Raw genomic sequence first — 26354 nt, forward strand, 5'->3', positions numbered from 1 at the left:
ATGTATATATATATATATATGTATATATATATATATATATATATGTATATATATATATATATATATATATATATATATAAATTGTACTCCATGTGCTTAAAAGGGCAAGTTTTCCTTAGTGTAGATTAAAAAAAAGTTGTGATTCGTGCACACCTTTAGTTTCTACATCATGAGCTATATATTGACTAACAGCTGAGTTTGGTGGATTTCCCTGTCAGTTTTGTTGAAGCTTGAACATTCAGGCTATTGTTGATGCTCTGAGGGGAACAAATGGACTGATTCACTAACTGTGCACTGGGGTTGGGTGGGTTCTGTCGTAGACGCAAGGTAACGTGGAAATCCCTGCTGAACCACGGGCTCCATCTGAGAAAGTAAGACACGTTACCATCCACTACTATTTTTGTTTCATTTTCAGTACTGCAGCTTTTTGACGGGGTTTGGAGGTTTAAGTTTGGGGGTAGGAGGTGGTGGTGTCGGGGGGGTGGAGGAGTTTTGTTGAATGTTTATAACACAATGATTTAATTAAAATAGCACATTGCATCTTTTTCTGTTGGGTTTTGGAGATGGTTTTAAACACACACGTACCATTTTAGATCAATTCAAGCGTTCTTTAATTTCATGACTGGCACATGAACAACCAAAATGTGTGACACAGGTTACTGATATAATAAAGGAAAGAGTTTTATTCATATTTATAGCATTTTATGTAACGAGTAGTTTGGTGCTTGACCTGTCACTCTAATAACATTTTATTAAGGTTTTCAGTTCAGTAAGTGCACTTTAGAGCTCATGCAAGAAAAAACTAATCCAAACTGCACAGTCTAACAACTATAACCTCACTGTAACTGAAACTGACAACCAATTGTTCTTACAGATCATACAAGTTATTTTAGCTGCATCTTCACTTTTAAACACAGGCGAGCAGAAAAAAAAAAGAAATTTAGAAAATGAAAAATATTCTGCACCAATACGCATCAATATTTAGTTGTTATAATTAGATGGAACTTCATTGAAGGTCACAAGATGGTTATCAGACTGTGTGGCTTCAAAAACCACTGTCAGTCCATCTTCATTTATTTATATATTTATCTATCTATCCACAGCTACCTGTGGTGATGCGTGTCCCGCGGTTCTCGGCCTGGGCTCAGAACCTGTGTGGGATGCAGTTCTCCATTCTTGGTTATGGAGATATCATTGTACCAGGTGAGATATATATATATATATATAAATGTCACCAACAGCTTAAACACCAGTAACTGTACCAAAATGTACAGAGGTACATTTTAACCACAGTGTTTCCCCTAAATAACTTGCCATGGCGGGGCGCTCATCTGGTCCGTGATTTTTGTTCGCGCGCGCGGGGGGTGACGGACAGAGACACGTCCTAAGCTGCGCAGCGCGCTGTTTAAACCAACAGTTTTAGAGCAGGGTGTGTGAGAGGAGAGAGACGGAGACATATCTCAGCCGCGCGCTGTCTGAACTGACAGTCTTTTTTTTTTTTTAAATTATTTTTTTGGCGGGTGGGGAGAGACAGAGACACATCTGAGCCGTGCACTGTTTGTACTGACAGTTTTTGAGTGGCGGGGGTGTGTTCAGCGTGAGGGTTCAACATGAAGGAAGAGGCTGTCTTTAGCTTTTTAGCTAGCACACCTGCATTGCGAGCCGCTAGTTTAGCGTTACGTCAGTGTCAGCAGGTGGGTGGGGTATGGTAGACGGGGCGCTCAGGTCTGTTGACGGGGCGGGGCGCTCCGCTTGTATAATGGTAGGGGAAACACTGAACCAAATGTTGTAACTTCTCCAGCTACATCATATAGTTGCATTTTTCTCTACTCGTTCCCACCCTCTGCATTGTCCATGCACCGGCAGGTCTCCTGGTGGCGTATTGCAGCAGGTTTGATGTTTGGGTCAACAGCAGGAAGAAGATCTACTTCATCAGCTGCTGCATCGGTACGCTGCACCTCACTTATTCACCTGTGTGTGTGATGTAATAGTGTTTATCTCCCATGTATGTTACATTTTTTTCATAAATTGTTTTGCTTATGAACTGTAAATCTTTTTGTTAGCTTCATACCAAGATTTTTGGTTTCACAGTTGAACCTTTTTGCACTCATACTGCCAATTCTTTTTCATGACCACTTAAATTCACATTTTTAACTTCTCTTTGTCCTGGTGTTTGTTCATCTCCATCAATCCCTGTAGCCTATTTTCTGGGAATGATACTGACGTTTGCCGTGATGCTGCTGTCAGGGATGGGCCAGCCAGCTCTGCTCTACTTAGTGCCTTTTACCTTGATAACCTCTGCTGTGGTGGCTGGGTGCAGGGGAGAAATGAAGCAGTTCTGGTCTGGAACCACCTATGAGGTGAGAAGAGCAGAGGGAAAATAAATAATTTAATGCATAATGTCCTATGAGTTTTTTTGTTTTTTTTTGCCAGCTGAGTTGAGTTGTTTCAGTGCTTTCAAATAGACTTTGCTATTTTTCATTTGGCAAGTTTTTCACGAGTGCTTTCCACAAGCTCAACCCACAACTGTGGAACTATTTAAGGGGAAATTAATAGGCTTACTTCGTATGCTATAGGATTTGTTGCCAATAAGCATTGCTTCTACAAATAAATACCGTAATTGCTGTCTATAGAATGCACCTGACTGTAAGCCGCACATACTAAATTTGACATGAAACACAATTTTGTACACACATTGCCTTGCGAACGTATTTGGCCCCCTTGAACTTTTCAACCTTTTGCCACATTTCAGGTTTCAAACGTAAAGATATAAAATTTAAATTTTTGTGAAGAATCAACAACAAGTGGGACACAATCGTGAAGTGGAATGAAATTTATTGGATGTGTCAAACTTTTTTAACAAATAAAAAACTGAAAAGTGGGTCGTGCAATATTATTCGGCCCCCTTGCGTTAATAATTTGTAGTGCCGCCTTTTGCTGCAGTTCCAGCTGCAAGTCTCTTGGGGTATGTCTCGTATCAGTTTTGCACATGGAGAGACTGAAATTCTTGCCCATTCTTTGCAAAACAGCTCGAGCTCAGTGAGGTTGGATGGAGAGCGTTTGTGAACAGCAGTCTTCAGCTCTTTCCACAGATTCTCTATTTGATTCAGGTCTGGACTTTGACTTGGCCATTCCAACACCTGGATACGTTTATTTGTGAACCATTCCATTGTAGATTTGGCTTTATGTTTTGGATCATTGTCTTGTTGGAAGATAAATCTCCGTCCCAGTCTCAGGTCTCTTGCAGACTCAAACAGGTTTTCTTCCAGAATGGTCCTGTATTTGGCCCCATCCATCTTCCCATCAATTCTGACCATCTTCCCTGTCCCTGCTGACGAAAAGCAGGCCCAAACCATGATTCTGCCACCACCATGTTTGACAGTGGGGATGGTGTGTTCAGGGTGATGAGCTGTGTTGCTTTTACGCAAAACATATCGTTTTGCATTGTGGCCAAACAGTTCGATTTTGGTTTCATCTGACCAGAGCACCTTCTTCCACATGCTTGGTGTGTCTCCCAGGTGGCTTGTGGCAAACTATAAATCTTTAAATCTTTTTGTATCCAAATCCAGCTTTAAACTTCTCCACAACAGTATCTCGGACCTGCCTGGTGTGTTCCTTGGTCTTCATGATGCTCTCTGCGCTTTGAACAGAACCCTGAGACTATCACAAAGCAGGCGCATTTATACAGAGACTTGATTACACACAGGTGGATTCTATTGATCATCATCAGTCATTTGGGACAACATTGGATCATTCATAGATCCTCACTGAACTTCTGGAGTGAGTTTGCTGCACTGAAAGTAAAGGGGCTGAATAATATTGCGCGCCCCACTTTTCAGTTTTTTATTTGTTAAAAAAGTTTGACACATCCAATAAATTTCATTCCACTTCACGATTGTGTCCCACTTGTTGTAGATTCTTCACAAAAAATTAAAATTTTATATCTTTATGTTTGAAGCCTGAAATGTGGCAAAAGGTTGAAAAGTTAAAGGGGGCCGAATACTTTCGCAAGGCACTGTAAATAAGACGGCTGGTGTAAAAGTCACGGGTGTCCACAAATTAATATCAGAAACTGTACACAGCTCCTGGTGCAGCTCTGCTCTTGTTGTAGTACAAGAGTCAACCCCAGATGGCGATTCATAGACTTTGGTATCACAAACGGACTTCTGATCCCACAGGACTTCATGATCAGATGCTTTCTCTCTCTGACTCTTGGTCGCTGGTAATCTACTATAGTAAATAACCATTCAACCTACAGAATGAACACAAACTAGTCAAAGCAGAACACATTACCGGTAATCACTGGAGAGAACAGTACTAAACACGTTACCAAAATTATTTAAAAAAATTAAGTTTATTTATATAGCGCAAAGTTACAACAGAAGTCGTATCAGGGCACTGCACAGAAAACATTCACATACATAAAAAGTCAGTTACCGTAATAATGTTTTTTAATCTAAGGAGCCAGCAGATTTTTAAAAAGGAAATCTGATCAATACACATCTATCTTGGGGGTGTGTTCTCATGACTCAATGAAAGTACAGTAAGTACCCCATTGGTCATTAGGATGACTTCTGGTCACATGGCCACAGAGTGGGATTGTGGGTATTTAGTAGGAAAATTGGAACCATGCATGAGAAATACATATGTCATGAGTTCCTGTGGCATTCACTCTGTCACTTAAACATGCCCCCAAGAGGGGTGTGCGTTGGGCAGCCATATGTGTGCCCAGGTGCGTCAAAGGAAAATGTTATTTGGCGTCAGTAAGCTTGGCAACCTGTCAAAATAAAATATAAAAATGTATATATATATATTTTTAAAAGCACTTAAATTAACTGCTCCTGTTTATAAGCTGTGGAATCCAAAGCATGAGAAAAAAAAGTTTCAGCTTGTACACTGGCAATTATGGTAATCAAACACAAATTTTCTTACTTTATGTTCCAAGTTTGTTTAGGGAAGAAACAATGATCAACCAACTTGTTGTTGGAACAAACAACATTCTGCTTTATCTGAAAGCTGCATAACAAGATAAAAGCACTCACATTTCTACTTGTAAACTCTTAAAAATGTTTTTATTTTATTTTATTTGGTTACGTCATATCTTAGGGATTAATCTAAGTACAGGTTTACAGTTTTTTAATATGAAGAATTTCTTTCAGATATATTCATGTAATCTCTAAAATTGCACAACATAAATGTAAAAATAAATGTTAAACTAGCACACAATTCAGAGATACAGAAATTGTACTAGTTTTGTTGCAGCAACAGAAAACAGCAGTACCTTTAAGTGAATGGCAACTGTTTCTTTCTTTTGTTTGTTTCTGTCATTCTTTCCAGCTCATCAAGAATGTAATTCACTTCTTTTACAGTATACATATTTACTCAACATGGGAATACAAGAATTACATGACATGTTCAGACAACCAAAATTATAGATATCCTCTCAAAAGTACTTTTGTTTTCAACTTTCCACAGAATTAAGTTTTTGATCAACTCTTAGCTTTGTGGCGTGTTTTCTTGCGCCTCCATGTGCATGCTTGAGAAAAAGGGTTGGATTAAAAGGATAAAGGTGTGATTCTGACTTTGATTAATTTTCACCAGGTTTTGGATTCACCCAGGGAACCTTTGCTGCCAGGTGTGCCACCCTCCCTCTGACCCAGACCCCTCCCCTAAATATTTTCTGCCACTAGTGTTGCTTCCTGCGCGGCCTGATTATCTCACACCAGCTTCTTTTTAATTCGTTTCTACCTTTTACATTTTTAGCTCCTATTTTCCAGGGTCATTATAATATAAAGTAGTGGTTCCCAACCGTGGTCCTTGAGGAACACCATTCTGCATGTTTTAGTTGTGTCTCTGCTCCAACACATCTGATTCAGTGGTTTAATTCCTCAAGTTCGGCAGAAGCCTATTAATCACCCCTTCATTCCAATCAGGTGTGTTGGAGCAGAGGAACAACTAGAACGAGCAGGGTGGTGTTCCTCAGGGACCAGGGTTGGGAACCTCTGAGATGTTCACACGTGTAATAAAAGTACAAATTAAAAAAAAAATATGTGGGCGTTTGTTTTGTAATGATTGACCACCAGATGTCTCTAGTTGACTGAAAATGATTTTCCAACGTTAAGGAATACTAGTCTTGCAGACACACTTTCTGCTTGTTCTAAAGTTGTGGCCCTGGAATAAGTTAACTTCATCTCTTTGTTTCTGCATTTTATTTTAACCATCTTCTATTTTCAGAACTTGTTCATCTTTTTTCAAACAGCAGGGGTTTGCATTCAAAACTCCAGCATGATCATGTGATTCATTGCATGGCTAGCTTGCGGTTTACGTGGGAGAGTCTTGGCATGGGTTGTGGATGTGATATGTGATAGCTGGAATTAGTCAAATGTACTGCTCGTCCTCTTTATTTGCATTGTACAGTCTATTATTTTGAAAACTTCATTCTTAACATTTTCTTTTCCTTGTTTCAGAGGGAAGAACTGACCGTTCCATAGATGGGGAGAATTGCTGACTTACAGTTGAGCATGGACTTAACTTCTGATTTATTTCCATATTATTATTTTTTAAGAGTTTTGTTTTACATTTGCAAAGCAAGTTAACACATTGTTGATCAAACCTTTCTGACAGCGAGAACTCACTTTGAACAGAGGAGTGATTAAAACATTTATAGTGCCTGAGAGGTCTTTTAGGTTCACTTTAATGAACAGGAATGACTTTTTTGCCTTGGTGAGGATGAGAACGCACTTTATAATAATCTGCTTGACAGTTGTTTTGTTGTGGGCAGGGTGGGAGCAGGGGGTTATTTTACTGACTGGCAAATTTGGACAACTGGGGATTTCTATGTAATCTATTTATAAGATGTGACTTATTTCTTTGCCTTATAATAAAATAAATAAAAATTTCTGTGCTTTTTTTATATATAAACATTTTAGCTGTAAATGAAGGAAGTTTTCTGTAATGTTTAATGCAGTCACCAGCTGCACTACTTAAAATACAACTTTGGAGTTATTAAAGAAGAGTGGGTTTAAAGGGCTTTATAGTTGCAGAATATGCATTTTTAATTTTCATATGCTGTAGTTGTGTAGTATCACAATGTGCAGATTGGAATAAAATTCTAGACCAAGCCCCTAGCAGAACCAGAAGTTTTTTTTTTTTAAATCAACACTTACCTGGGTAAATGACCAAACCTTCACATTTTGTTTTACATTGATCCTAGATTCAATTTTTAATCCTAAACCTGATAGATTTTGCATTTGGTTAAGTGTCACAAAACGAAGTAAACCACATAAAACACTCCTAGCTTTATTCGCTAGTGTTTTTTAATTTTTTTATGCTGATGCAAAGCTGGTTTTCTACGAGTTAGTCGATCATCGGTGAACGATGCGCACCACAGGTGTGGCTATACATGTTGGTGTTCAAGTAATGCAATCTGTACAGTATTTTTTTCTGATAATTATTAATGTGTCCTTACATTAAAAATGTGTAAATTTGACTGGAGGCCAACAACCGAGCGTGTCTGATAACCTACGAAGACAGATGAAGTGCATGTAAAGGTCAAACGGAAAACTTTCCACTCTAGCAGAAGTTTTGCAAAAGCTGTAATTGAATGCCAACATAATGTAATTATGGCGCTCCACCACCCTGCATGAGCCTCGATGTTTTTGCTGCATGTTCACTCATTTATTTCCACCAGACCATTTTCTCTGTGATGTGACCCAATTTGGTTTTGTGTGGATTCAATCTACCGGAATGCTTTCTTCATAGTGAGTGTGTACCTATTTCAGAATTGCATATCAATATATTTGGAAAACTACTGGAGTAAATGCTTTCAAACTACACTGATACAGTTCAATATAGCATTTCTGTTTAATTTTATACTCTGCAAAGAGTCCCTTAGTATCATTCATTCAACCTCTATTTATACAGGTTTGTCTCATTGAGTCATGAGGACTCATTTTCAAGAGAGACCTGTTTTAAACAAAAAGTCAAAGTATAAAATGAAAAGTAAATAAGTGATATAAAACGAAATAAAAACGAGACAACATTAACATAAACGTTAACTCATTACCTATTCGTTTATGTCAAACGTTTACAAACCGCTGTAAATACACGCCGGCTCTGATGTTTGAGACATTTTTCCGCCCTGCAGCGTGCATTATTTTGAAGGCGTGAGCGTGAACAGGAAGTAAAACAAAGCGCACATGTGGCCGCTGGCTCCGCCCCTCCCACACTCTGGTCACGTGACATGGAGCTGGCTGACTCAGCCGGCTCGTTACGCTGCGTCAGTCTGGGAGCGGAACAATTATGAAAAAGCAACCTTCCGTTGGAGCTGAAGCGGATCTCTCCAACGTTCAACGGGCTTTCCTTCCAAGGCTAACCGAGATCACCGCCGATAGATGGATAGAAGCCACGACGCAGCTCTTCCTGAGTCTCAACGGTGAAGAGAATGGTACGTGAGCCCGTTTTCTTTTTGAGGAGGGGGAGAGCTCGTTATGCGTTTGTTCAGTTGGGGCGCGGAGGATTGTAGTGCCTCATCCGGGGGGGGGGGGGGGGGTTAGATTTGTTGAGAGTTGGAGTTCCCCCCTCCACCTCCTCCTCCTTCGTACCTGCCACCTTCCTCATGACAGCCAGCCGCCAGAGATTATTCAAATTTGTTAGCGGTTCATGTCAACAAGAAAGATGTCGCAAGAACTCCCCCCCAGAATTACCCACGTTCAAGCAGTTAGCAGCTAAGTAGCTAGCTCGCTGGCTAACTAGCCGCAGCGGCGCGGGTAGATGGCTGTTTCTACCGGATCTTTCTCCACGGCAAGACGACAAGATGGGCTTTTGTTCTCAACACAGACAGGTACAGACTGATCGTTTAAAACTCCGTAGCTGGGGGGCAGCTGGCACTCGTGTAAGCCACATTTCTTCTGGCTGTCTCGGATGTCGGACAAGACTCGCTGCCATTCCCGAGTCGATGCCAGCTTGAGCGGCTGCCAAGTCTCTGAGTGCTTCTTTATCAAGCTGGCGTCGGGAAAAGTTAACTGGTGTTGAAACAATGATACTTTTAATATGTCAGACTTTAATCAAAGCCTCGTTCCCGTGACTGCTCATTGTGTAGTTAAGGGTTAAACCTTTTTAAAAGGCCTGCAGCAGTTCTTACTAAAGACTTGTTTCAACACTTCACTGTTTGAAGCTGGTAAATATTTGTGTCTTTTGTGCCGAGCTCAGCCTCCTCTTTTACCAACAACTTCACGTTTTGGTTCTCTTTTCCTGCGGAATGAGGAGCTATGTGACTTTAGGAGGAAAAGTTCGACTGTGGCTCCAAAACTGTGAAATAAGCTTGACTTTACATCCAGCTGGCTGTTATTCGTCCATCCATCCATCCATCCATCCTTCTGCTGCTTAGTGGTTGGATCATGGGGTCAACAAGTACAGGAGAGAAACCCAGACATCCCTCTCCTCAGCAACACTTTCCAGCTCTTCCTGGGGGTTCCCAAAGCATCCCTACAGTGAGTTCTGGGTATGTCTCTTCCCAGTGTGGCATTCCTGGAAAATCACACAAAGGAGGTGTCCAGGAGGCGTTCTAAGCAGATGTTCAAACCGCCTCAGCTGATTACTTGTTGTGAAGAAGCAGTGGCTCCGAGTCCCACCCACATGACAGCTCCTCACTTTATCTTACAAGTGAAGCTCATTTTAGCTGCTTGTATCCAGGATCTCATTCTTTCGGTCATGGTTCATACCTCTTGGCCACAAGTGAGGACACAGACAGAGCAGCAAATGGAAAGCTTTGCCTTTTGACTCGAGTCTTTCTTCGCGACCAGCTGAAGCGGACAAGGCCCCGATCTGTCACTCCAGCTCCTGTCGTCTTACCATAACCTGTGTATGAGACTTCCAAATATTTGAACTTCTCTGCTTGAGGGCAAAAACTCCCCCCCGCCGCAACCCCCCCCCCCCCCCCCCCCCCCCCTCATTCCTGAGGAAGCAGTCCACTGTTTCTGGTTGAGAACCACGGCCTCCGAGTTAGAGGAGCTGACCCTTATCCAGGCCGCTTCACACTCTGCTGTAAACCGCCCCAGTGCACACTGAAGGTCTTTGCCTGAAGACGCTATCAAAACCACATCATCTGCAAAAAGCAAAGACGAGACCCTGAGGTTTCCAAACCAGGTACCGTCCTCTCCACGCTGCAGCCTGAGCTCCTGTCCGTGAACACCAAAACCAGGATCATAGATGAGGGACGGCTCTGGTGGCGTCCAGCGCACTCTGAGACTTTGTGTTGAGGTTGAGGACACATCTCTTGCTTTGGTTGTGCACGGACTGGATTGCTCCTAAAAGGATCCTGGCACCCCCTCACAGAATGCCTCTGGGAGCACGGTTATCAGCTTTCTTCAGATCCACAAAACACATGAAGAGTCCAAATTAAACCTTTAATTAGAGTGTTGATTAGTAATGCTTTAGTTACACCTGATTATTAAGGTATTGCTTATCAAATCACTGCACAGTGGCTGTCTTAATACTGGGGCGAAAGTTATAAATAGTAACGTAGGATCCTTTTACAATGTCATAGAACTGTGTTATAAATGATATCTAATCTACCTTTCCACACCACGGTATTGATATGCATTTTCACTCAACATTGTGCTGGTCATATGCCTCAGATTACCACTGCTGTGTTCCGGTCTGAGCGGTCTGACGGTAATGAAATGACAAACTGCTAAGTCATGATTTGTAACTGTTTCACCACTGCGTAGTAGAGATTTGCTTTTAAATTTCAGACTCTTATGTAATTGTGCAGGGTTTAATTTGTCGCCAACGTGGGCACAATGGTCTTGCAAAAACCTCGTGTACGGAAATAGACTTTGGCAGCGCTGCTGTTTGTTGCTCTTGTGCTTGTAGGTCTGATCCTGCAGTGACTGTGGCATGTCTCTTTGAGGTTTATCACGTCAACATTTACACTGCACACACACACATAGACACACACGAGAACAGTTTTAAGAAAGGATCATGCTAGTTTTTTTTTTTTTTTAATTCTTGTGGCTTCCTGTTGTGTTTTTGGAAATGTTTCCTGACATTTTTGATGATTTAATGAATGAAGCTCTTGCCAGCTGGTGCTTCCCCTCAGTCTGCAGCGTTACGGATCCCACTCAGCCTAAAACGCAAAAATAAATTCACATTTTGTGTAACTCTCACACATATATAATTACTGGTAAACGCTTAGCATTTCTTAAAGGATTGTGTGTCGCCCATTACCTTTTCATACCAGAACTGTAGATTAAGATCATCTTGATCATATCGTGTTGAGAAACAAAGATTTTGGTAACCGATGGCCAGAGGGGAAACCATTATCACAACTTTTGTGTTTTGGTGGTGGGCGATAAATAACAACCATGTTCAAACAAAACTGTGCAATCTTCTGCTATTGAAGCTTTTTATTGTGTGAATGTTTATGAAGCAGTTATGTTGTGATCCATTTTTCTTCTGTACGTTTTTCGGCATCTTTCTCGTTCCACAGTTTTTGTGCCATTTCAAAAAAATCTTATCAAAACATTCAGCTTGGTCAGGAGAAGGGCACTATGACTTTTGATATTGACACAACTTTAGCTTTTTGAAATGTTTAGCCTTTTCTACCATATTTTTCTCATAGACCATTAATTGAGCACATTTTACATTCATCAAATCTTTAGATGTGTTTATAACCTTTTACTGTTCCTTTCACATTTTGTTCTGGTTCAGCTAATTTCAGCTGTTTTTTCAGCTATTTTGTGAACATTTTAGATTATTTCTGCTAACAGTATTTTTGTGCTGCTTATAACTTCTTTCTGCTATTTTTAGCTTATTTATACAAGTTTTTGCTTTTTTTGCTAATTCAGCTACTATTTAGCAGTTTTTATGCTAATTTTAGCTTTTTCGGCTAATTCCATATTTGTTGCACTCATTTCAACTTTTTAGATTAATTCAGTAACAATGTGCTCTTAAATTCCTTCTGGTAATTTAACCATCTTTCTGTTTTTTAGCTACTTTTCAGCGTTTTTTTTTTTTTTTTCTCAAATTTCAGCTTTTTTCAGATAATTTCCACTTTAAGTGCTCATTTCTGCTTCTTTCAGCCTTACTGGGCAAACATGTTTGTTCTGCTTTCTTCTGCTAAGTTAAGCGTGTTCTACATTTAAGCTACTTTTTTCTTCGCATTTTTCAGTTAATTTCAGCTGTTTTCAGATAAATTTAAATTTCCATGTTAATTTCTGCTACTTTCTGCTAATTTCAGCCTGTTATGCTCCTTTCAGCTTTATATGCTAGTTTTAGCCTTTTCTGCTTTTTCAGCTACTATTTAGCTCTTTTGATGCTAGTTTTAGCTTTTTCAGCGAATACCACTATTACAGCTCATTTCAGTTCGTTCCGCTGCCTTCTGCTCGTTTAAGCATCTTTTTGCCTTTTCAGCTACTTTTCAGCTTTTTTAGCTAATTTCCAATTTTGTGTGCTCATTTCTGCTTATTTAAACCCAATTCAGCAAATGTTTGTTCTTTCTGCTTTCTTCTGCTAATTTAGTCTTCCATTTCAGCTACATTTCAGAATGTTCATTAGCTAATTTCAGCTGATTTTCAGCAAGTTCTTCTGCAATAAGCATTCAAACTGCATTTTCACAGGAAATGCAATTTCTCTAGTTTTATTAGTTTGCTGATGTATAGACGGATCCAGTCCCTGGTGCTTTATTCTTGTCCATGAGCTCCAGATGTGCAGAATAAAAGCCATCATTTGGTTCGTCATTGTCACTGTAGGTTATCCAGGTGTTTGTAGCGAGGAGACAGGACGGTATGCTAGCACTGATTCATGATGGGCGATCTTTTAAAGCTTTGCCCAAAGGGGCAGAAGTGTGAAAGCTAAAGAGCTGTCACACTTTGGTCTCATGACTCTACAGCACTGTGTGTGCAGCCTTCCCGGAATCTTATCTTTAGGCTATAGTGAACTCGTTCCCCCTATTTAACATTCCTTTATATGCCGAGATTTTCAAACATCCAAGTGGAGGCAGGGATTAAAAACTGATAAGCCTGGTCTTAGTTAAATGTCCTTGTAGTACGAGATATATTTTCTTTAAATGAAGCTTTTATGTAAGGCCAGTTGTAATTCCACTTCCTTGTTATAAAAAAAGATTTTAGGAACTCTTTTTCTTCCTAGAAACGATTGAACAAAGATTTTATAGAGTTTATTGTCCTGAACTGATAGTCTCAGTTTAGTATGAGTCACAGTTCATCATTGTCAGATCAGCTGAGATCTCACTTATACTTTGCACTTGTAGAGAGCGTGTGATTGGATTGAATATTATGTTCTGATAAATGCTAACCTGACTCACTTTGTCAAACTGACCTGTGTGGGAAGATGATGTCAGAAAGTTACGAGCTTGTGCAGAGGGAAGGTCAGGCAATCTAAAAAATAATAAAACTGCAGTAGATGGTATAAACCGTTTTTGTTCAAGTCTGTCCCAGTTGGTCCCAACCCTGGTCCCTGAGGAACACCATCTTGCAAGTTTTAGTTGTTTCCCTGCTCCAGCAGCACATCTGATTCAGTGATTGAATTACTTCATCAAGTTCTGCAGAAGCCTATTGATCATCCATTCATTCAAATCATGTGTCAGGGAAAAAACTAAAACATGCAGGATGGTGTTCCTCAGGGACCAGGGTTGGGAACCTCAGCCTATCATGATTTTTTGATACTGTTTTAATAGAGTTGAGTCAATCAACTTTGTTTTTCTATCATTTTGGTGAGCTCACCTTGTTGTGCTTCAATCTTCTTCTATTGAAGAGGCATATCTACCCTTTTAACATTGTTAATTAAGAATTTAATTTCTTTATTAAATTTATTATGATTTAATTTATTGCAATAGTTGTATCAATCAAATCAGGTAACTGTTTGTCAGACAAGCCACTTGGGAAATCAAAGTTTAGTCCATCAAATCATCCATCCATCCATTATCTTTCACCCGCTTCTTCCTTTTGGGGTCGTGGGGGGTCACTGGTGCCCATGTCCAGCTATCACTGTGTGAGAGGCAGGGGACACCCAGGACCGGTCTCAAGTCCATCACAGGGACACATAATAGAGACAAATGAGACAAACAACCAGTCATTCTCTCACCTACGGATAGTTTCACCACATTTTATTGGAGTTGGTCTTACTTTTTTGAATAAAATCTTATTTTCTGCTGATCACCTTTAAAAAGGTGAAACTAACAATTTAGCCCGTCGTTCATGTCCCATCACAACTGCTTTAGACACAACTAATGCTGATGACCTGCAGGGGATATCTGAATGCTCGGCGCCCTGTGTTTTGGTCTCACCCACTCTGTGACTGGTTAATTTTCATGTAAATTATTCAACAAACTCATCCTGGAGAGCATCTGACTTAACTGTGCCTTCTCTCCTGACTATGAAGTCCTAACCAATGAGAACGAACCTTCAAACATGTTTCTGCCTGGATACGCAGATTTAAAAGAAACTGATTGGATAAGTGTGTGTTTTGAATTAATGTTTTTTGCTCAACTGCAAAGTAGTTTACCAAAAAATTAAAATGTATATTTAATTAAATATATATTATGTAAAATACATATTAAATATTTAAATGTAACATTTCATATGTTGTGAATTTATGGGCCTTTTCTGAAGGCATAGACGGCCCCCGGGGTTCCCTGATGCCAATCAGACAGTTTTGTCACAATATATATATAAGAAAATCCACATTTTCAAGTTTTATTGATTAAATGCAGCAAATATTTGGATTTTCTTAAATCATTTATTGTATTTTGTGATGTTTCTCAATGAATGAAGCAAACCAGCAATTGAAGAGAAAAAGTTGTAAACGTTGGAAGATCTCATGACGAGCGCTTTAGCTCAGTGTACCATGAGAGATACTCCAGTTCTAAGTCTACAGGTCAATTCCTGCATAAGTAGTGTGTTAGTAATCCTTGATTCAAGGCATATTTAAAAATTCAAAATGAGAGTTGGCATAGGGGGTTTCAGCTCTAAACATGATTGAACTCTTCTCTTCCGGAGTGGGAAAATGCTTGAAGCTGTAATAAACCCGGTCCACTCGGTTGTTTCTCTGAGAACCCTCCTCTGTTTGGCTGGGACTCAACATGAAGGTGCTGACCCCAGTGCTTCCACGCTTTCTTATGCTTTATTATAATGGTCAGTGCAGATGTTATCTCAGCCCGGATTATGTCAGGCGTGGCAGAGAAGGCCTTGCTACTGGACATGTCTTGGGGGTGGGGGGGGGATATCTTGTGAGGAGGAGGAGGTCAGCTGGCAAAGTTTCTGTTTTTTATTTAGTTATTTTTGTGTTCTGAAGGGGGATGACGGTCTGAAAATAGGTCGCAATCAAGCTTATGCCCTTCAGTGTGCATGCATCAGTTTTCATGGTGGCCAATGAATACATTTTGTAATATCAGGGACTGAAAGAGACTAAAGTTTCCAGGTTATACTTTCTGCACTAATTAAAACTTTTAGCACAGGGAAGGACAAGCCAGAGAGGAAAAGGGTAGGTGTAAGGAAATGTGTGTGTGTGTGTGTGTGTGTGCGTGCTTATGCTTTTAAAGTCTTTTGTTGCCTGACATTCTCAGGTACCATAGTTACAGGGCAGCAGCACACAGTCCTGCTTTATCTCTCTTTTAACACTTTCATAGCTTGTATTTAATTTAACAAAACTGGTTTTCAGTTAAACTATTCTGAAAGAGCTCTCTTAGCTCCAAGGATGCATTTTATATTTGTCTCTTTATTCAGCAGGTGGTTAAATTAATGTCCAGGCTCTGATTTCTTGACGACTGATGGCCTGACTTCAAAACTTTGCAGGTTTATTGTTGGGTTGCAGTGAAGTACATGTTGGATTTTTTTTTTTTTTTCACATATACCACTTGATTTTATAAAGCACTTAAAACAACAGCAAGGCCAACCAAAGTGCTGTACAGCAAAAACAGAAGCAAAGCCTGCAGCATAAAATACATAGCTCCAAATAGATAAATACAAGAACTAAATGGCGAACATTATAGAATTCAGACAAGGTAAAATCAACTCGCACAGCATCAGAAGCCAGGGAATAAAAGTGAATTTTCAAATAAGACTTAAAAACAGTGAGAGAGGGAGCCTGTCTGACATGTAGTGGTAACTCATTCCACAGTCTTGGACCTGCAACAGGGAAGGCTCTGTCACCTCAGAGCTTAAAACGAGTGCCTGGAACCAATAAAAGCATCGGGTCTGCTGACCTCAGACAGCGCTGTGGGACATATGGCTGCAGCAGATCAGCGAGATGAGAGGGGGCAGGACTGTTCAGAAATTTGAAAACACACAGAAGGATTTTTAAATGATTTCAGAAGTGGTTCGGAGCCAGCGAAGGGAGGCCAGAACTGGTGTAACGTGCTCTCTTTTGCATGTACCAGTTAAAAATCAGGCTGCAGCATTTTGGGCCGGTTGTTAACGTGCAATGGAGGTCTGACTGAAGAAGCACATCGTAGTAATCGAGCCTGATTGTTAAGAAAGCGTGTATTACTGGCTCAAGGTTAGTTTTAGGTAGTATGGGCTTCAATTTAGACAGCCGCCTCAACTGAAAAACACAGGGTTTAACTAGGGCTGGACAATAATTCGATATTGATGTACATCACAATATAATTTTATTCAATAACAGTGATATGAGTTTTAAGCACATTTTCGATATTTCGATATACATTATGCTTGGATTATAGAGTTTCACTGACATATTTCTTTTTCTGTTCGGGTTGAAGCCGTTTCAACAAACAACATTTCAAACAGACGTTTGTTGTCGTTTAAAGTTAAAATTATTAATATTGACAAAGTTGAGAGTTTTATGTTTATTTGACGGTGATTTCAAATTTCTTTGAAGGCTAAATACAAATAAAAGGTGAACATAAATTTATTTGTGCAGTTTGTACAGTTTTTCTGAGGCTTTTATATTGTTTATATCGATATCGGAATTATATCGTTATAGACCAAAATTAAGAAATGTATTGTGATAAAAGTTTTGGCCATATCGTCCAGCGCTAGGTTTAACATTTATTGTTTGTAAACTTTTATTTTCAGTTTTTTAACTGATTGAGTAGATGTGAGGCATATAGATTTGAAAAGCTACCTCTTCATTCACCATCACTAATAAATTCTTAACACTCAAGAACACGAGTAAAATATTGGCACTGTGATGAAGAACATGTCTCTTTATACGGTTCCAGCCAGTAAATAAAAGTGTCAAACTACCGGTAGATGAATTTCCAGCTCCATTGCTCGACTTCAGTGGTTTTTAACATTTATTTGTGGTATATTTTCAGAATGATTATTTTCTGGATAATGAGTTGAGGACTTCTACAGAGGCCCTGAGTTGTTCAGAGGTTTGTGCATGAATCACAGCAGGTGGTGTGTCAGCAGTAGACAGCAAGGTGTATTTCACCCAGGCCTCGGCCTACCCACTAATCTGCTCCCACACCCCCTCTTCTCTCGCCTCTTTCTCCCCAGCTTTAGTATAATATCTAGTTTGTCTCAGACACATTCATCTGCCCCCTGAGAGGCGTCTTACAGATTAACAGTGGATGGAGTCGGAGGCAGCAGCCTCTCACTGATCACTCAGCTTTTAACTCGGGACGGATCTGCACGCTAACCCAGTAGACTTAGAGACCCAAACAGGAACTGGGCGCAGATCTTCAGGGGAACTAGGGGAAAGTGTTGCTGATGAGCCAGGGCTCAGGGGAGGCTGCGGCGGCCGCGGTTTGTCCAAGAGATGCATGAAGGATCCTTGGTATGTTCCTGTACAAAGCCCTTAAACACAGAGATGAAGAGGAGTTCAACCAGGTACACAGTCCGCAGCTCGGTGTCATCGGTCAAGATGTGGGTTGGGGCCGGTTCTTAATGCTTCAGCACGCTGCTGATTGTATTAATTCAATTTAAAGTCTGGTACTAGCTCAAATGTGACGCTCATGACTTAAAACGTGAAACTTTCATCAGTGAGGAAAACCAAATGAATTGTTTCTCTATGCTAATGTTTTGGTTCTGTTATGAAACTGTGCTGGCTGTGAGGGTCATATGTTGCTGTCATGCTGTTGGTGAAGTTTCAGGAATTGTTGAGGTGATTCGGTGTAAAGCAGGTGATTGTGTTGGCAGACTTCCTCTCTTTGTGCTGGGAAGGATTAATGGTGCTAATCACCCCTGGCTTTCTCCGAGCTGTGCTAAAGGAAGAATAAAACACGAGGAATTAATTAAAAATTCTCGTAACTTAAAAACAACACGCACAAAAAGGCGATTTTTATAGGATAAGTTTTCTGTTATTACAATTTAAAGCAACAGTATGTTTTGCTACTTAAACTCCAGTTCTTTTTGTTTAATTTATTCAAACAATTCAATAAAACCAATCTTTTTTTTTTTTTTGTCTAAAACCTGGATTAAGTAGCACACAGTTGTTTATTCCCTGTGATCTTTGGCTCTCCAGAGCACTGGTGGAAATGTGTTAAACATACAGTTAAACCCACATTTGTGCTTATATTGTTTACCCCCCAGTCTATTGCAGAGGTTCTCAAACTTTTTGGGTTCAGGGACCCCCTCATAACCCTCATGTTTATTAAATAATTTTCTTCAATTTGTCTCTTTAATGCAGTGGAAATATTTGTGTAACATATATACGCAAGACCTGTTCTGTAATAGTGTTAATACAATTTTTATACTTTTAAACCTGGAGTATTTTTCATTCACGACACACTTAATTAAGACACTTTGTAATTTCAACTTCCAAAAATTACAGCTTTGAGAAATTAACTGTATCAAAAAAACACTTTAAAACTTTACCTATTCACATAATGAACATAATAAATGTAACATCACTTCTTCAGATTACTACAGAAAACTTTTTACATAAAACTGAACAGAATTGTAACAGCAGTAGTCATTCCAAGTAACGGTTTAATCTGTAAACTGATCAATGCCGGAATGCAAATAGTGGGCGGGCCAGGAGGGGGCGTGTCTTTGGGTCAATCCATCCATTATCTTTTACCCGCTTCTTCCATTTTGGGTCACGGGGGTCACCGGTGCCCATGTCCAGCAATCACTCTGCGAGGGGTGGGGGACACCCTGGACAGGTCACAAGTCCATCACAGGGCCACATAGAGACAAACGAGACAAACAACCATTCTCTCTCGCACTCAAACCTAGGGACAATTTAGAGTTACCAATCAACCTAACATGCATGTTTTTGGTCTGTGGGAGGAAACCGGAGTACCCGGAGAAAACCCACGCATGTATGAAGAGAACATGCAAACTCCACCCAGAAAGGTCCCCGGACCAGGATTTGATCGAGGGACCTGCTCGCTGAGAGGCAGCAGCTCTACCAGTTGTGCCACCGTGCCTTCCCCAGAAAATTTTGAATAAAGTAAAAGTGATTTCCTGCATTTTGATGTATTTTTACAGGTATATATTTATAATATATGTTGTTGTTTTTTTCCGGACCCCCAAGCACTGGCTCGCGGACTTAACCTTGGGCGTCCAGGGGCCCCAGTTTGAGAATCACTGGTCTAGTGAAATGAGATTTGACAAATGTCAGCGAAAGCCTAAAAACTAATCTTAAAGCAATGTTTTCGAACCTCAAGTGACTTTTAACTTGAACTGCAAATGAAAGCATTTGAATTCAAACACAATAAGAAGTTCATTTCAAAGACGGGAAGATTTTTCTCCATAACTCACAACCTTGTTGTCGTTTTGTCTTCTTCAGTCCCAGAAACCCTGGATAGAAAGCACTTTCACCAAGAGGGAATGTGTGTACATACTTCCAGCGTCAAAGGACCCCCACAGGTATGTTCTCCAACCACACCACATGTCCTTTGTTGATAGCCATGGAAACAAAGTAATTGCAAGGTGTGTGTCAAAGCTGGCCCCAATTCTAACCACAGCTCTCCAAAGGGTGAATGAGTCTGTTTTAATGTTTATGTCTGTCTCCATAATTGCATATTTTCACCAACACTATAGTCATGAGCCTGCCTATCATTTACTTCAAATACCTTTGAAAAATTATTTCAAGGTTTATATACATTTAGAAATTTTTTTTTTTGAGTCACGAATCCCATTTTTCTTCCGCATTCATTTTCTGCTTTAAGTCTTTAAAGTCTGGAGTTTTTCTGCGAATGCACAGGAATGTTACAAAGCCGTGTCAGAATTTAATGGGGGGGCTTTTTTATGGCTTGTGTGGACAAGTTATCAGCAGACTACGTGGAGTGTATTAGAAGTGCTCACAGAGAGCTTAAAGTACAGTAAGCTGCTCATCTTTTCTGAAACCTGAAAATGTAATCTGTAAAAAAAAAACAAAAAAAAACCTTTTATAAGTAGCATTTTCCTACAACTTTGTGGATGTACTGTTTAACAGCCTGGTTTGTCTGTGAGCTATTTCTGTTACATTTCAACTAATTTGGATGCCTTTGTTTCCATTTCTTGACACACAGTCAAAGTGGATGGCTTCTTTGTTTTCATTTGTATTAATTATTTTCCACTGGCTTTTCTCCGCACGCTCCTGTACGTGCTGCTGCTCCCTGATGGTTTTCAGTTGTACGTGAGCCTAACCTGCTTATGAGCCACTCACACTATTGTGATCCATTTTTTTCTGTACATTTTTTGCATCTTTCTCGTTCCACAGTTTTCAAGCTATTTCAACAAGTCATATATCAAAACATTCAGCCCTTTCAGGACAATCCTGCTGTGACTTTTGGTATTGGTGCAACTTTAGCCTTTTGAAATATTTAGCCTTTTCTGCCACTTTTTTCTCATATAAAATGAATTGAGCTCATTTTACATCCTTCACATCTTTAGATCTGTTTACAACCTTTTACCGCTCCTTTCACATTTTGTCCCAGTTTCTTTCAGCTTGAGCAAATTTTACACCTTTCTTTTTTAGCTAATTTCAGCTGTTTTTCAGCTGTTTTGTGCTCCTTTCATATTATTTCTGCTAAATGCAAAATTTTTGCGCTTCTTCCAATTTCTTTTTGGTAATTTCAGCTTGTTACGCTCCTTTCAGCTGATTTCTGCAAGTTTTGGCTTTTGCTGATATTTCAGCTACTATTTAGCTGTTTTAATGCTAATTTTAGCTTTTTCACATTTTGTTGCACTCATTTCAACTTTTGTCAACCTAATTCAGCTAAAATGGTGTGTATTCCACTCCCTTCTGGCAGTTTAAGCTTCTTTCTGATTTTAGCTACTTTTATGCTGTTTGTTGCTAATTGTAGCTTTTTTTTATTTATTTATTTTTTTTAAGATAATTTCCACTTTTTTGTGCTCATTTCAGCTTCTTTCAGTCTAATTGTGTCCTTTCTGCTTTCTTCTGCTAATTTAAGCTTGTTCTACCTTTTCAGCTACTTTTAGCATTTTTTTTCTGTTTTCACATAAATTCAAGTTTTTCATGGTAATTTCAGCTTGTTTTGATCCGTTCAAATTTTTTGTCTGCATTTTCAGCTACTTTTTAGCTGTTTTGTTCTAAATGTAGCTTTTCAGCTAATTCCAAATTTTTAATAGCTCATTTCAGCTCCTTCCACTTCCTTCTTGTAGTTTAAGCTTCTTTCTGCATTTTCAGCTACTTTTTTAGCAATTCTTTGTTAATTTCAGCTTTTTTAGCAAATTTCCTAAATTTTGTGCTCATTTCTGCACAATTAAACCTAATTCAGCAAATATGTGTTCTTTCTGCTTTTTTCTGTTAACTTAGACTAGTTCTTCCATTTCTGATACATTTCAGCTGTTTTTCATCAAGTTCTGCAGTAATAAGCATTCACACTACATTTTCGCAGGAAATGTAATTTCTCTAGTTAATTATTGGGTCAAAGGCCTAGATGAGACTGAAGAGTGTTTTTTGGCAGGTTTCATAGCTCCAAGGCCAGTCGACCCGCGCTGTGTGCCCCTCTGACTGATAACCTGCCTCTGTGTCCTCCAGCAGCCTTACTGTCAGCTAAAGCTTCATCCTAACTGGATTGTTACAAAACACACCTTTTTATAGTGTCAACTGATTTTAAAATCACGTCTGTGATCATATTGATGTAAATTTACCTTCCAGATGCCTTCCAGGATGCAAGATTTGCCAACAGCTGGTCCGGTAAGTGTTTCTTTAATCCTTGTTATGCTCTGTTCTTTTCACCCTCCTGGATTAACTTGTTACCCTGGAGAAACCTGTTTTACACTAGAAACGACAAAGCTCAACAAATTCTTTGAAATCTTAGATCCTCAGAAAAACAAAACTTTTATAATTTTTGCTTTGTGTGCCATATTGCTCTTTAAAAAGCCAGTAAGAGGTGGTAAAACCAATAAGCCTGGTGTCTTCATTATTTTAGGTTATATTAATAAAATACTAGATTCTACAGAATATTTTCTACTTTTGTCGAACAATTAAAAAAGGTTTTACTTCAAACTGTTCATTTTTCTTCACTATTTTAATGTATTTGTTCTAAATGAAAAAGTTGCTTGCTGATTTTTTAATAAACTATATCTCATTCCTTTATTCCATTATAAAATGTAAAAAAAAAAAAAAAAAGCTCAAAGAAATGGACAACAAATAGTGAGCTTCAAATACTCTGATTAGATGTTATTTGAGTAATCCTGCATGTTTTTCATATTGTTGATTTAAATGTCTGCTAAATTCAACAGTTCTGGGGAAAACCTGCAGATACTGATCTGTTTTGGTTGTGGTTTTGATAAACTATACTGAACATGTTTTTTGGAGCGTTATTTTATTACATCAACAGGCAATTATATTTCTCTTGTATCCTGTAGGTGCTGCTGTGGCCGGCTGGTGCGGCAGCATGCGGGCTTCACAGCCAGCTTGGCCACAAAGTACTCGGATGTGAAGTTGGCTAGAAGCTCCAACGTGCCCACTCTGGAGGAGTGGTCTGTGGAAAAACACACAGAAGCGAGCCCGACTGATGCCTATGGCGTCATCAACTTCCAGGGAGGGTCTCACTCGTACAAAGCTAAGGTACAAGAGTCAATGCTCTGCTGCTAGAAACCATGATCACTTTATTCTTCACCCACATAGTTTGTTTAGTACAGTTCACTTAACACTCACTGCATCATGGGTAATGGAATACATTAAGAAGCTACATTTTACAGGATGCTGCTTTCCTCTTCATGTGTTCATGTGACGGTTTAATTAATTAATTTATTTTGGGACAGTATGTGCGTTTGTCCTATGACACTCGGCCAGAGAGCATCCTGCGGCTGATGCTGAAGGAGTGGCACATGGAGCTTCCCAAGATCCTCATCTCTGTCCACGGAGGAGTTCAGAACTTTGAGCTGCACCCGCACATCAAGCAGGTGGTGGGCAAGGGCCTCATAAAAGCTGCAGTCACCACAGGGGCCTGGATTCTCACCGGAGGGGTCAACACAGGCATGTAGGAAAGGAACATGTTACGTTTGCTGTCTTGTGGAAAGTGCCGTTTCTCTGCAGTCGCTGTGGTTCTGCTGGGCTTTGGAAGTCTTGTGTGATCATTACCCACAAGTGGCGCTTCTTTACCCAAACTAACCCCATTTTTGAATCAGAGTTAAGCTAACGAATATTACGATGGAGCTTTAGGGCCATGCTAAGAAAAAAATTAAAAGCCATAAAAGTACGAGAATAAAGTTGAATAAAGTCAACAAGAATAAAGTCGTACGATACTTTTTTTTTTTTTTCTGCTCTTTTTTATTTTTTTTTTTTTCCACGAGTCAGATCCACGACACAACACGACCTGTCAATCAGTCCAGTAGACGTGTCAGCAAATGACCAATCCAAAGCTAAATGCTCCTTACCTGCAGAGAGCTGCGCTGCAGCCTAGGAGTGGGCGATATGGCTCAAATATTATATAATGATATTTCAGAGCATTCTGGCGATAACGATACATTTTGTGACATAACAAAAAAAAACCCAGAAATCATAGTTATTCATTTGACAAAATTAACTTAACATGCTGCTTTGCAGTATTATATAAAAACAAAAAAATAACAAGGGTTAATTTTACTGAAATTACTTTATTTAGTAAAGTTGAGAGACAGTTGAGTTGTCTGTACCTGCAGTTTAGAGCTGGATGGAGAGACAGCCGAGCCGCGCGTTGTTTGTTTGTAGCTTTTTAGCTAGCTAGTATTGCGCACAACTAATTAGCGTTACACCAGTACCGACAGGTGGAGGGGAGGGTGCGCAGTTCGGTTTGGTCGTTCGGCAGATAAAATGTAGTAAACCCTGCTTTATCATGTAGGAATTAGAATAATATTACGACTCATTTAGCTTATTAAGACTTTATTCAACTTTATTCTCGTAATTTTATGGCTTTTAATTTTTTTTCTTAGTGTGGCTCTAAAGCTCCGTCGTAATTATAGTTTTAACTAGATTTTTTTAAATTAAATGTAAGTTTTATGATCTAAGATTTTAAAAAAAATTAAGTGTAATCAGTTTTTTCAAAGTACCCTTGAACAGTTACTATAAAATAGAAGTAATTATAGCAGTAAAGCCCTGCCCTGGTATGAATAACATTAGATGTTGACTGTAAATAAACACTGACACGGTATGTGAAGTTCAGAACCATGAGGATGATGTGCTGATGCAGCAGAACCTGTAAGACTGGCCTCTAAGCATGTCATTTGGCTGTGAACAGAGCTGAGCCGTGTCTGCAGCCGCAGCACGGCCTTAAGATGCTGCGATGTGATCATAGTGTTTAAGTTATTACTCACAAGGTCAATTACCTCGACCAGTGATTACTTTTAATGCCTCATTGGCACCCTGGCCAGCTGGGATGGTCTCCTGCCTCACAAATAACTGCTGAATCCATGAGATCCATTAGCTGAGGACTGCGGCCCATAAACGGCTTCAGGTCTTGTTGTGGACTTGGCTTACTGGTGGCACTTTGGTCAAAGGCTGCAGTGATGTGGTCTTTGCACGCAGCCACACACTTCAGTTTTTATTGTTTTTGGATATAGAACCATTGTAAGACCGTTATGATAAATGTACTGATTGAAGCAATTTATTTATTTTTGTTTTACATTTGTCCCAAAGGTGTGGCAAAGCACGTAGGAGACGCTCTCAAAGAGCACTGTTCAAGATCATCCAAGAAAATTTTCACTATTGGCATCGCACCGTGGGGCATCATTGAAAACAGGAACGATCTTATTGGCAGAGACGTAAGAAAGTTTTAAGTAGTGCAAGTAATCCTGCTTAATTTTTCTCTAATTAAACACATTTGTGATAAGCTGTGTTCCTTACATGTTTCTCCTTCATTACTTTTTCACGTCTTCCTGCTTCCCGAATGCAGATTACAGCTCCGTATCAGACTCTGTTGAATCCCCTCAGCAAACTAAACGTCCTCAACAATCTGCACTCTCATTTCCTCCTGGTGGATGACGGGACGGTGGGCAGGTACGGAGCCGAAGTGAAACTGAGGCGAGACCTGGAAAAACACATCAACCTACAGAGAATACACGCACGTAAGAAAAAACATTAAGCTCTCAAAAGCGTCGCCCAGCTTCTCTGAGATATTAAAAATTCACCAGTACCCGTGAGCATGAAGGTTGAAACAACCACAAGGACGATTAATTATCGTTCGTTTTCCTAGCAGTTTGTGTCTGCTTGGTGGAATGTGTGTGATAGCAGCGAGATTAGTATTATCACTCCAACCTCTCTCACATGTTCAATAATGTGCAGCTGTTTTTACAAGATAGTAGCTGAAGAGAGAAAAGGCTGACATAAACTTAAATTTGAAAGCAGCCAGTGTTCGACTGCAGCTCGTAGTTTAAAAATTTCCGAGTTATCAAGGCTTGAAAAGCTCCGTATAAACGCAGTTCATTTTCCTTTTGTGCTTCTAGGAATTGGTCAGGGTGTTCCTGTTGTGGCACTTATCTTGGAGGGTGGTCCCAACGTGATCCTGACTGTCCTGGAGTACCTTCAGGAGAGCCCTCCTGTCCCAGTGGTGGTGTGTGAGGGGACCGGCCGTGCTGCTGACATATTGGCCTACGTCCACAAGCAGACAGAGGAAGGAGGGTAAGATTAAATACATGCAGAAAACTAATGAAGAAGAAAAGGTAAATATTTTAAATACCAGTGAAACCTTCAGGGGATAATGAATAGATGATAGAGTGGTAAAACTAGAACAAAAAGGATATTCAGTAGTCTCTCTTTTTTTGCTAGTTAGGTTCCAGACACCCCCACCCCCCATTCGAGAAAATCCGTGAAGTAGTGACGTTATATTTATTTTAGTATTTATATATATATATATATATATATTAAGGCTTTAGAAACCCTTCCCACACTCTTGCAATGCTTTAAACTCTTAAACCTATGTCATTTTAACAACATATGTACAGTACTGTATATGTAGCTACTAAATTTTACTCACCAGCTCTGCAGAACAG

At 39.7% G+C, this 26354-nt stretch overlaps 2 protein-coding genes across 2 annotated transcripts in view; both read left to right on the plus strand.

The window, feature by feature from the left end:
- The window catches only part of zgc:123258 (uncharacterized protein LOC641502 homolog), a 17888-nt gene extending 11165 nt beyond the window's left edge, over positions 1-6723 (plus strand). Inside the window, exons 12-17 of the mRNA XM_037697550.1 lie at positions 321-371; positions 1104-1203; positions 1867-1947; positions 2200-2360; positions 5602-5635; positions 6468-6723. Coding sequence (XP_037553478.1) covers positions 321-371; positions 1104-1203; positions 1867-1947; positions 2200-2360; positions 5602-5635; positions 6468-6508 — 468 coding nt within the window. The 3' untranslated portion in view covers positions 6509-6723. The remainder of the gene's footprint in view (positions 1-320; positions 372-1103; positions 1204-1866; positions 1948-2199; positions 2361-5601; positions 5636-6467) is intronic.
- A 1961-nt stretch (positions 6724-8684) lies between these two features.
- Positions 8685-26354, plus strand: part of trpm7 (transient receptor potential cation channel, subfamily M, member 7) — a 62872-nt gene continuing 45202 nt past the window's right edge. The window contains exons 1-8 of the mRNA XM_037690791.1: positions 8685-8842; positions 19720-19799; positions 22039-22077; positions 22752-22953; positions 23151-23364; positions 25003-25127; positions 25259-25430; positions 25809-25983. Coding sequence (XP_037546719.1) covers positions 8816-8842; positions 19720-19799; positions 22039-22077; positions 22752-22953; positions 23151-23364; positions 25003-25127; positions 25259-25430; positions 25809-25983 — 1034 coding nt within the window. The 5' untranslated portion in view covers positions 8685-8815. The remainder of the gene's footprint in view (positions 8843-19719; positions 19800-22038; positions 22078-22751; positions 22954-23150; positions 23365-25002; positions 25128-25258; positions 25431-25808; positions 25984-26354) is intronic.

Source organism: Nematolebias whitei, chromosome 2 (genome assembly GCF_014905685.2).
Source record: "Nematolebias whitei isolate Nwh7 chromosome 2, NemWhi1, whole genome shotgun sequence".
Taxonomy (NCBI): Eukaryota; Metazoa; Chordata; class Actinopteri; order Cyprinodontiformes; family Rivulidae; genus Nematolebias; species Nematolebias whitei.